Source organism: Gekko japonicus, unplaced genomic scaffold, assembly GCF_001447785.1.
Source record: "Gekko japonicus isolate JY-2015 unplaced genomic scaffold, Gekko_japonicus_V1.1 scaffold281, whole genome shotgun sequence".
NCBI lineage: Eukaryota > Metazoa > Chordata > Lepidosauria > Squamata > Gekkonidae > Gekko > Gekko japonicus.
The window spans coordinates 791,653-802,619 of NW_015174281.1; the positions used below are offsets into that span (position 1 = coordinate 791,653).

Genomic DNA, 10,967 nt, shown 5'->3' on the forward strand with positions numbered 1-10,967 from the left:
ATGAACCCCAAGCAAGTGGCATTCTGACACACACAGCCGTTGCATATGAATGTTACATTCCAGCCTCTGACCACCCTTTCCCCTCTCCATCACTCTGTCTAACCCCCCCCCCCCCCCCCCCCCCCGATTCTAAGAAACTCATGCTAGTAACCATCAGGGCATGTTTTACTTGATCAATGTGTATATGCAGTGAAGGAAAAAAATACCATCTGTGTGACATAGAATATACTGTTTCCAGGGTCAAATCTTGGTTTCCAAAATACCAAAGAGACCAATGGAAAGGCCATGGGCAGCCATTATGGAGGGCTGGCCCATGATCCTCTCTCAGAGGGTTTGTGACCCACAGGTTGTGAAAGACTGTTCCAGAGCATCTTTAACTCCAGTGGTGCCCCCTAGTGTAAGCCTCCATTTTCCACTTTTGGTATGCCATTTTTGCAAGCCCTTTTTCAGCAACAGCAAAGTGAGACACGTGCCATCTTTAAAGGAAGCAGCTTTATTAGACATGGATGTATAGACAGCCAAACACCAACCGCATATTTCACATGTAACTTTCCGTGCAAAACCCTCAGACCCCCTCTCCCAGCAGGCTAACTGGGACCACCCGTGGCCTCTTTGTGCTGCTGAATAAAGTAGGTAGACAGTTCGTTCAGGGCTTTGTAACGGTGAGAGATGGAGTTCTTCACAGACTTGGGCAACTCAGCATACCTGTGAAGGGCCAGAGAAAGGAACACTCTCATGTGAAGCTGGGATCTCTTGAAAGCTCACTAACTCATATACAGTATTCTATAATACAAGAATTTTACATGGCAGCACTGAACCTAAATCTAGGCCCCCCACAAGCTTAAAAACAATTCTGTTATGCATCCTGTGTTTCCCTTTGGAAATCTTAGTACAGAACACATGGTGTGTCTGCACTGCCAACAGTCCAATCCTAAACAAAGTTACACCCTTCTAAACCCAATTAATTCAATGGGATTTTAAAAAGGTAAAGGTTTCCCTTGCTTGAAAGCCAGTTGAATCTGACTCCAGGGAGCAGTGCTCATCTCCGTTTCCAAGCCGAAGAGCCAGTGCTGTCCGAAGACTTCTCCGTGGTCATGTGGCCGGCATGACTAAACGCCGAGGCGCACGGGATGCTGTTACCTTCCCACCGAAGCAGCACCTATTTATCCACTTGCAATTTCTTGCTTTCAAACTGCTAGGATGGCAGGAGCTGGGGCCAGAGACGGGATCTCACTCCGTCACGCAGCACTCGGGTCTCAAACTGCTGAGCTACTGACTTTCCGGTCTGTAGTTCAGCGTCTTAACCACTGAGCCACCGCAGCCCCTTCAATGGGATTACACGGGTGCAATTCTTCTTAGGATTGCTTTCCAAGTGTTACAGTTATCCTCTCAACTGTTGTTCGGCTAAGGCAAGAGAATCTAGGATCTTCGTTAAAAGATAAGCACATTTTACGGGGCAGAACTGGCATTTCCCTGGAACAGAGTTTGCCTCTTCCTAGAGGATGCAAGCACACAGACTGGCCCAGGTTATCCCTTGTAAGCAATTGTGATGGTTTAAAACTGCAAAACAAACCAGCAAACCACTTACGTCTGGTCATATCCCTCTGGCTGGAAGCAGGGATCCCATCCAAAGTCTCTGGGTCCCCGTGGGTCAACTATACATCCCTGTATGTGGATGCATAAAGGGAAAGATCTTGAGAGCCAGGTTATGCTTTACAGTCACCACTTCACAAAGTGATGTACGCTAGCCTGTGACTGTTGACAATTCTGAAGCCTCCACCAGTCCTCAGAAACCCTCTGAGAAAGCAGGGGTGGATAGCAGGCAAATTCACAAGGAAGCAAGAAATACTGCCCCCTCCCATTTCTTCATTCATTTATTTCCTCTTCAGATCAATTCCCCCTGCTCCTTTTCTCTTCATCCCCTAGGGGAAAACAATCTTGAAAAGAAAAACAGGAAAAAAAGGTCCTTCCCCTGTGCATTGATCTGTTCCAGTTTCTCATCTGGTGTCCCAGCCACAGATTCGGAATGCTAAACCGCAGTAGCCTAGTTTAAATGTGTCTGGCTGCTTCAGCCCAGCTCTTGGGTGTAATAGAGAACAAAGTTCTAAAGTCTAGCTTTGGATCCAAGACAGTGCCTTTCAATGTTCCCTCTAAGCTGTGGAGTCTTGTGAGCAAAAATTCTACTTTGTGAGCTACTGGAATTAAAGTTGTGAGCGAGCGATTTGGCTCCTGGATACATTAGTTTGCTCTGGGGCCATCCTTCCTGAGCTAGGACGAAAATGTGTGAGCTGGAGGCTAAAAGATTGTGAGCTAGCTCACACTAACTCAGCTTAGAGGGAACACTGGTGCTTTTCCTTGGCCTCCTACAGATTATAACCTACATAATCCAGAGGGACAGTAAATTTCTTAAACAGCGAGGGAGAGACCAAGCAACATGCAACAGAAAGGCATGGGGCACTGCCTACCCCAACAGGAGCAATACAAATGGGCCAGGTGAAATTATGCCAGAGGTCACTGAAACCATGGCTTCTGGGAAGTATCCAGAAATGCAGCCTTAAGTGTATCATCTTGGTCTGCTGCATCTGCATGTCTGAGTGCATAAGATGCCCTGGGGAAGGTTTTAATTGGGTCCCCCCCCCCAGCCTTCTCTTCCCGCCCACTCTGTCCCTTCTTTTGCTGGAGCTACCATAACCAATGCTCCTTCTAAGTTGTGGAGTCTTGTGAGCAAAAATACTACTTTGTGAGCTCCTGGGATGAAAGTTGTGAGCCAGCGATTTGGCTGCTGCATAAAATAGTTTGCTTTGGAGCCATCTTTCCTGAGCTAAGACAAAAATCTGTGAGCTGGAGGCTAAACAACTGTGAGCTAGCTCACACTAACTCAGCTTAGAGGGAACACTGACCACAACCCCACAGCATTCAGCATCTTTCTCCACCCCCAGGGGAAGACAAGTGTGACTGCAGTTGTTGAGCAGCTACATTAAACTCTGCTCTGCTATCCTGGAAGAGGCTCCTTCCTCGCAACTAAGAGGGCAGCCCCTTGTTAGGTTCTGCAGTAGTCCAGCAGCTAAGCTACGGATCAAAGTCCAGGATGGTAGCTGAGAGACTGAACTGGGAACTAGGAAGTCCTTGAGTGACATCTCACCTTTGCTATGAATTCATCAGTTGATTTATTAAACATCAATCTCCCCATCTGCAAAAGGAGAATAATAATTCTAGCCTCCTTTACAGGGCTGTTGGATTATGAAAACTGCCTGACCAAACAGCAATAAAAATGCTAAGCATTACTGTTATGTTGGCCACGAGTGTGGCTGCCCAGCAACTTCCAGTCCTGTGTCTTCTGCAGGGCAAGTGTCAGGAAAGAAAGGCTACTTTGCCCAGCAGGCAGACGTGCCCTGTCCCATTCTTCTCTCGCTCAGATGCACCAAAACCATTGGGTGGTGGTAGAGGGCACAGGCATCTGGTACTCACATGAGTCTGACCTTTGAATAACTTCACCGGGTCCCCTGGATTCCCAGTGCTGAAGGCAAACGTGCAGAGGGCATAAGCAGTCTTATCTTCAAATCCTGCCAGCAGTTTGTACAGACCTAAGCCACAGGAAGAGGGGTGTCAGAAGACTTCTTCAGGAATATTATTAATAATTATCATATGGCATTGTGTGTATAATAGCCAGATCTTGCCTGGCAGCCAGAAGTTCTAGCTGTTTTAGTGTTACGCACCACTAGGTGATGGAGCTAGACTTGTGTTGTTGTTTTTTAAGGCAAAAGACATTTCAGAGATGGTTTGCCATCGCCTGCCTCTGTGTCACAACCCTGGTATTCCCTGGAGGTTGCCCTTCCAAATACTAGCCAAGGCCGACCCTGCCTCATAGATTGTTTTCATTCTTGGTGATACCATCTCTAAATTTAATCTTCCCTAGATTAAGGTCAGGCATGTCTCCGGTACTATCTAGGGACGCTTGACCTGTCCTGATAACCCAAAGTCAGTAATGGTTTGTGATGCTTTTAGGGGAAAGGGTCTGCTTATTGTAACATGTATAGCATTCTTCATTGACACCCACCTTAGCAACGCATAATAACAGAAAGGTATAAAAGACGGTAAAATTAGGGGGAAGGGGCTGCCTTTCTATCTGGCAGCCCAGAGATCTCTGATAAAGGTGTACACTATACTGTTATCTGCTCTAAGCAGTCCCCCCCCACACACTGTGTTGCCTAGCTGAAGAACCAATAAAGTAAACTTTAGCACAAGCTTCTGTCCGTGTCTCTTGCCCACAGAGCCAGTCCCTCGCCGGTCTACATCCAGCTCAGAAATCCTGAAAATAATTTCCCCCCCTAACACAGGCACAAAGGGGATGCATCCTGGACTCTTCTGAAACACCTCCTGCTGCCGTTAGGGGGAGGAAAGCTAGGAATAGCTATTCGCTTTGGGAAAGAGGCATATGAGGTCAAGAAACCCGTCAGCTAGCACCATGGAACCTACGGTACCATGCTGGGAATCACTGGTTTATTGGAAAAGAAAAGCGCAACCCCTTAGAATTAAAAATAGGGAGGAAATGAAGAGCAGGAAGGTGATGGGACTGGTGGCACAACTAGAACTTCTGCGGATACAGAGCTGGCTTTCCAGCAGGAAGTCTAAGCAGAGTAGCGCACGATGAGAAACTTCCGAAACAACCAAGCAATCCAAGAGAGCGTCCTTATTGCAGCAGCAAAGCAGTATGTACACCCACAGGCTGAATTACCTTCTGGTTTCAGCTTCTCCAGAAACCATTTGCTGAAATGAAAAGACACACATCATTTTCTTCATTCCATCCAATGTCATTCCAATTGCAAGGAAGTCTAAGCAATTTCTGTCCACCCGCCAGAAAGGACTCCTTGCTCTTGTTCATTTCGGAGAGGCAGGTTCAATAGACCATTCTTGTCAGCTGTGCCACAGCAATACCAAGAAGCCCACTGGATTGTCAACACAGCCAAAGAGATTAGAGACATTGTCCACCCCCTACTCTTATCAGTTCTGCCCCCACCCCCCGATGTTGGGAGTAAAAACAAAGCCAGATGGGCTACTGGGTTTCCAGGTGCTCAGATCTGCAGTCTTCAGGCAGCAAAACGAAGCTGAATTTAAACTGACTCCCAACTTGGTGAAGTTTGCAAATTCTTCTCTAATGCCACCAGTATCAATGGAATACTTGAATTTTTGCCTTAGCTGGTCTATTGCTTTGCAAGACATCCAGGAAATCCAAGGAGAAGTCCAGATGGAGGTGTGCCTAATGGGGACTACGTTGTCTTGGAATTCTTTCTCCACTTTCTCCCCCAAAGTTAAAACACGAGCCCAAAGCTAAGTCTGAGCACGGCCCTTCCGCTACACCAGGCAGTGTTCAAAGGTCAGCCCCCCTCTGCAGTCTATACAACCTAGAGGCCGGTCAACCACTTAAATGCAAATAAGCATTATCATCCTAGACCATCCGTGCACAGAAATTTTCCTGCATTCCTCTGCATTGCTGCAGCCCCTTCTGACTCCAAGAAAGAGCATTCCTGGGGTTGCACGGTCCATGAAGAGAAACAACCGTGTGGGTTGGCGGGATGGAGGGATGAGATGAAACCCATCCTTTTTCTTAGCAAAACTGTAGCACCCTCAATCTGTTGGATATTGTAACTCTGCATGCAAGAGGATTTGGGAGGGAACCTTGCTTGTCTTAAGTCATCATCTTATACAGGACCTCTCTTCTTCTCTCTCTTACCTGGGCTTCAAGCTGTAGCAAGTTAACCTTTTTGAAGATAATCTGCTCACATTAAGTTAAATGTACCTACATGAATATGTCATGCAAGATGTGTAAGAGCCAGTTTGGTGTAATGGTTAAGTGCACGGACTCTAATCTGTAGCTCTGATAAGAGCTGTCCTTGAAAAAGAGCAGTTTCTGTCAAGAGCTCTCTCAGCCCCACCTACCTCACAGGGTGTCTGTTGTGGGGAGGGGAAGGGAAAAGATTTTGTAAGCCGCTCTGAGACACCTTTGGGTAGTGAAGGGCAGGGTGTAAATCCAATCTCTTCTCTTCTTCTTCTTCTATTTTTGTAAGTAAAATTTCTTTCTCTTGTTGGAGCCCGATCATCTTTGTAATTTGTTTGAGCATCATTTTCCCCTTAACCTGGAAACGTGGAGAATCGGGGATCCTGTGAAAAAGCTTCTGTGCTTCCAGGGCATATGATATTTTTTGAGGAGGGATGAGAAGATGAAACCCACCCTTTTCCTGAGCAAAACTGCAGCATCCCCAACCCACATACCTGTTCCTCTGCAGGGGTCCCATGGCTCTGAGGAATGCAGAAAAACTCCATTTTCTGTGCACAGGGTGGTACAGTACTGCCCAATATTTTCAATACTATACCCTTCCATTTAGCTTTTAGAATGACCACTACCAGCAGCAAATCCATTTTCCTTTCTTTCCCTCTCTCCTACTCCCTGCTCCAAGTGCTGCTCGAAGTGACAGAACAGCAAAGATTGGGCAGATGGCACAGACAGAATTCAAACAGCCTGATTAAATGCATTTTTTTTAAAAAAGATGTCAACTATGCTCTGGGCAAGTGACTCAACTCCTACTTACATATATGGCCCTGGGAGTCCTCCAAGGGCATTGAAACACAAACAGGTGTCTTCTACTATAACTGGTCCTTGGACCTTTTAAACAGAATACAGAAAAGGTATCACAAGCAAACGGAGATGAAGAGCTCCTAGATTAGATTACAGAATTCCTTAGGCTCTCTATGCCTAGTAAGTAGGTTTATCAGTTCCATGTTGAGAAATACCTGGAAATTGGGAGGGTGGAGCCTGGGGAGTGGAGGGACTTCAATGAGGTATAATGCCATGGGACCCCCCCCCCCCCCTTCCAAAGCGGCCATTTTCTCCAGGTGAACTGATCTCTGAAGATCTCCAGCTACCAGCTGGAGGTTGAAGCCAAAGGTGAGAGATCACAGGAGGAGGTGGAAGTCCAATCAAAACATCCGTGACAAAAAATGATGAAGAGTCAACATGGGATGTTTATTTTAAGAGTTGATAAGTGGAAATTGCTAAGAATTGTAATTGCTACACGCTCAGATAACGCAATCTATGTGAAATGGGTATTTGTTATTGCACAAAATCCATTGCATGTGAGCAAAAATAGAAGAGATTGTTATAGAGAATCACTACTAAACAATTTCGTATATATATTTTTATTGACTCTTCGTCATTTTTGTCACAGATGTTTTGATTGGACTTCTACCAGCTGGAGGTTGGCAACCCTGCTAGCAGGGAATGAAAGACATGATCAGAAAAAGGCACCTGCTTTGCTGCTTCTTGGCACTTCTGGATAGAAATATCATCAGGCTCCCCTTGGTACTCGGGCACTGCAGAAAGCAAAGATGGCTGACGTCAATACAGAGCCGCAACGGCGAGCTAATTACAGACTATGAAGGCAGGCACTCACAGTCTATTTTCTTTGCAACCAGTCTGTATGGAAAGGAGTCCCCTAGGATCTGAATCACCTGCAAAAGAGGAGAGAGAGAGGTTGCCAGGCTGTAGGACTGATAAGGAGTCTGCAATGAAGTGGAGAAGTCTCGCCTGGATGGATCTTCCCTGCCACAAACAGTAGCTCCCATCCCCACTGGCTGGGCCGGCCAGTCTGTACACCAGTGTTTCCCAACCGGTGCATGAAGACTCCGAGTGGATTGCGAAGCCTCTGAAACTGTTCTCTTTTGTATTTTGGAAACGTAGATCTGACCTTGGAAACAGTATCTTACATTGGGGTTTTTTTCTGGTTGATAAAAGTAAAACATTTCCTGATGGTTACTAGGCTGACACTGCAATCCTTAAGAGAATTAGTCCAGTCTAAGCCCATTCATTTCAGTGGTCTTAGACTGGAGTAACTCTCTTTAGGATTGCACTGTGAGTTTCTTAGAATTGGGGGAGGGTGTTTAGAGGGAGTAGTGGAGAAGGACAGAGTGGTCAGAGGCTGGAATGTAACCTCCATATGCCAATGCTGTGTATATCAGAATGTAACGTGTGGAGATCACAGTGGGGGCAGCTGTGTTCTCTGTGTGATATTTGTTGGTTTCTCAAAAGCATCTGATCAGCCACTGTAGAAAATGGAATGCTGAAACTAGATAGGTGCCAAAGGTCATAGCTTGCCACTGCCAGGGTGCCAAAAAACCTTGGGCTAGCCCTAAATGGGTCACCATGCCAAATAAGTTTGGACTTGTGGGTCACCGTACCAACCTAGACAAGACAGCAACATGTATTTTTAGCCCAAGTACAAGCAGGACTCCCATCCACTGGAAACAAGGTGGCTCCACAATCTCAAATATGAGCCAGTACAAGAAAGAGCCTCAGTCAGCGTATTATTGCACACCAAAAGGTAAAGAGGTAAACAGTCTGTGATCCTGGGTGAGAATACCTGGGTCTGAATTCCACCTCTTAAATCTCAGACAGGGTACCTTTGCATACATCTGTGCTATAGCCCATTAGTGACATTTCGATTTGTTTTGTTTCTGATCTGTTGTTAGCCCTTATGGTTTCTAAGTTTCTTTTTCACAGTTGCAATACCCTTTGCACAAAGCGCAAAACAACAACAAAGAGAGACAGGCTGACGATCTGTACGTAATTAGATATAGCAAAATTTAAGTTCTGTGTTTACCTACATAGCACGCTTTCAAACCAATGTTTGCACTGATGATCCCATCTGGGCTGATATCATCGAAAAGAGCAATGTAACACACCGCAATAGGATATCAGTTTGATTTCCACTTTACACTGCAATTATAGCTTCCTGTTCTAAATGAGTGCAAGAATAGCTTTACACTGAAATTGTGTTTTATTATAAAGCGATAATTACTACTCTACACTGCAATTACAAATGGCTTTTATGGATTAAGGCAAGTATAATTATTTGGTCTGCGCCCATCCCTTCTATTTAGGGGGATGAGGAGCCAACCCTACCACTCTCCCCACCTCCTCCAGTTTCTTCGCATTGCCGGTGACGAACACCACGCTTCTCCCGGCAGCCGACATTCTCGCTCTCGCCGTTCTGCGCAAGTGTGCATGCTCAGCCAATCACAAAAAAGCGGCTTCCCCCGCCCACCTTTCCTAGCCAGTGACAGCACGCAGTTTTTTAGTATTTTGCTACGACTGGTTTCTGAGGCCACTATTTACAGGCGGACTCGAGTCCATTGGCGGGAGGTAAAAAGGCGGGAGGTAAAAATTGGCCAATGACCTTCGAGGATAGCGGGCGAGCAGTGAATAGTGTGGTGGGGAAGGTGGAGAGGGAGATAGTAGTTCCGGCATATTTCTCTCTGGCGGAAGCCACGCTTCTGGTCCTGGGAGCAATCGCCATGGAGGGGCTGCGCTTGCTGCCGAGACGCGCACAGGAGTTCGGTTCCGCCGGCTACTGGGAGCGTTTCTTCCGCGAGCGAGGCGAGCGCGCCTTCGAGTGGTACGGCGAGTGGGAGGAGCTTCGTGAGCCCTTGGAGCGGTACCTGCGCCCGCGGGACTCGGTGAGACTGGATAGGCGACGAGGAGGCCGGAGCGGGGGATTCAAATAGGGGCCGTAGGAAGAGTTGGAGTAAGCGAGGATCAGGACATGCTCATGCTATTCACTGTGTCCTGGAAACACAATGCAACTGCAGAAAATTCGATAAAAGTGTATACAGTATATTGTAACTGTTCCAACAAATGTTGCATAAACCCCGGTGTATACAATTTACAAAATGATTTAGAACACAAGTGTTGTATGCAGTAGGGAAATAAATTGTCATTTATGAAAAGTCAGCAGACTTCCTATCACAAAACATGAGCCTTACACCTGGACCCCCAGGGAATACATTTATGCACTGTGCACCCCAAGAGGTCCGGTAAACTCAATAGCATCAGTCTGCCTCTTTCTTTGATCCACGTCTTCTTTACGGGCGAGCCGTGTTTTGTCAAAGCTTGATCACAGAAGACCACCTTTCAAAAAGTCTTTCTGTAAATGAATAAAATAACTCTGGAATAATCATTTTTACCATATGATGCAATAGGAACTCATGAGAATATTTTCTAAATATACCTGCATAAATACTCACTTTTCGTGATATTTACTGTGTCCTGGCAGCCATGCTATGCTTAATCAGAAATAAGTTTCATAATGTTCATAACATTCAACAGAGTTATTCTCAAGTAAAGTAGCGCAGAATGTATGGTTTAAAGCAGTTAATAAATGTGCTTCCAAGGGTACATATGGTTGCACAAACAATCAGGAGTCTAGTGGAACCTGTGAAGGTTTATGCTAGAATAAAAATTGTTGGTCTTTTAAGGTACTGCAGGACTTCTGTTTGTCAAAGTTTTGTGACTTCCGTTCCAGGTTTCCAGTTGTTGCACTACTTTTATTTTATTTTCTGCTTGCCCATTGTTGATTGGGCAAGGTTTATTAGTTTTTTAAAGAGTTATATATATATATAAAAGAGAGAGCCATACACTTCAAAGCCATTGCCTCATTCATAACATCTTTAGAGACATAATTCCCTTTTTCCCTTTGTTAATCTATAGTCCACAACAGATGACATTAAGTAAAATTCTGTTCCCAATAAACAATTCATTTTTCTATATCCTACCTGCTATTACTATTATTAATCAATTTTATAACAATAAAAATATAAAAGAAAAAAAAACACACAGGTATATCACAGCAGTTAGACAGTTCAAATTTCTTATATAATATCAATCTAGTCCCTTTAAGATATTCTTTCAAAATTTCAAAAAGTATTGTTAGCTTTCAAAATCTCCGTTTGCAAACCTAAACGTAGTACAATATCAGCTCTCAACTTTACAGTGCCAATATACTTTCACCTCACACTATATACCGGTAGATCCCTCTTTTCTCTCACAACACTTAGGGTCATTACACCTTCTCTAGGTAATTAGCCTATTACTTTTATTTTTCCCTACAAGGCCCACTTTAAGAGCCAAACTACCC

The 10,967-nt window shown here is 45.2% G+C and overlaps 2 protein-coding genes across 2 annotated transcripts in view; one reads left to right on the forward strand and one right to left on the reverse strand.

Moving 5' to 3' along the window:
- Positions 1-509: 509 nt before the first annotated feature.
- ITPA (inosine triphosphatase) lies at positions 510-9,038 on the reverse strand. Its single transcript, XM_015423873.1, has 8 exons — positions 8,969-9,038; positions 7,449-7,506; positions 7,304-7,368; positions 6,588-6,661; positions 4,736-4,767; positions 3,469-3,584; positions 1,589-1,665; positions 510-705 (listed from the first exon to the last, which is right to left on the reverse strand). Exons 1-8 carry the CDS (start codon positions 9,026-9,028, stop codon positions 588-590), a joined length of 600 nt encoding a protein of 199 aa, XP_015279359.1. The 5' UTR covers positions 9,029-9,038; the 3' UTR covers positions 510-587.
- A 310-nt stretch (positions 9,039-9,348) lies between these two features.
- Positions 9,349-10,967, forward strand: part of METTL13 (methyltransferase like 13) — a 14,152-nt gene continuing 12,533 nt past the window's right edge. The window contains exon 1 of the mRNA XM_015423866.1: positions 9,349-9,510. Coding sequence (XP_015279352.1) covers positions 9,349-9,510 — 162 coding nt within the window. The remainder of the gene's footprint in view (positions 9,511-10,967) is intronic.

What these genes read in the sequence shown, in the direction of transcription:
- ITPA (XM_015423873.1), bottom strand. Translation starts at nt 9,028, where the DNA reads ATGTCGGCTGCCGGGAGAAGCGTGGTGTTCGTCACCGGCAATGCGAAG. An exon ending in GGAGAAGCTGAAACCAGAAG is followed by an intron (nt 3,585 to 4,735) that starts GTAATTCAGCCT and finishes CCTGTGGCTTAG; the next exon opens with GTCTGTACAAACTGCTGGCA. An exon ending in TATTCAAAGGTCAGACTCAT is followed by an intron (nt 1,666 to 3,468) that starts GTGAGTACCAGA and finishes ATCCACATACAG; the next exon opens with GGATGTATAGTTGACCCACG.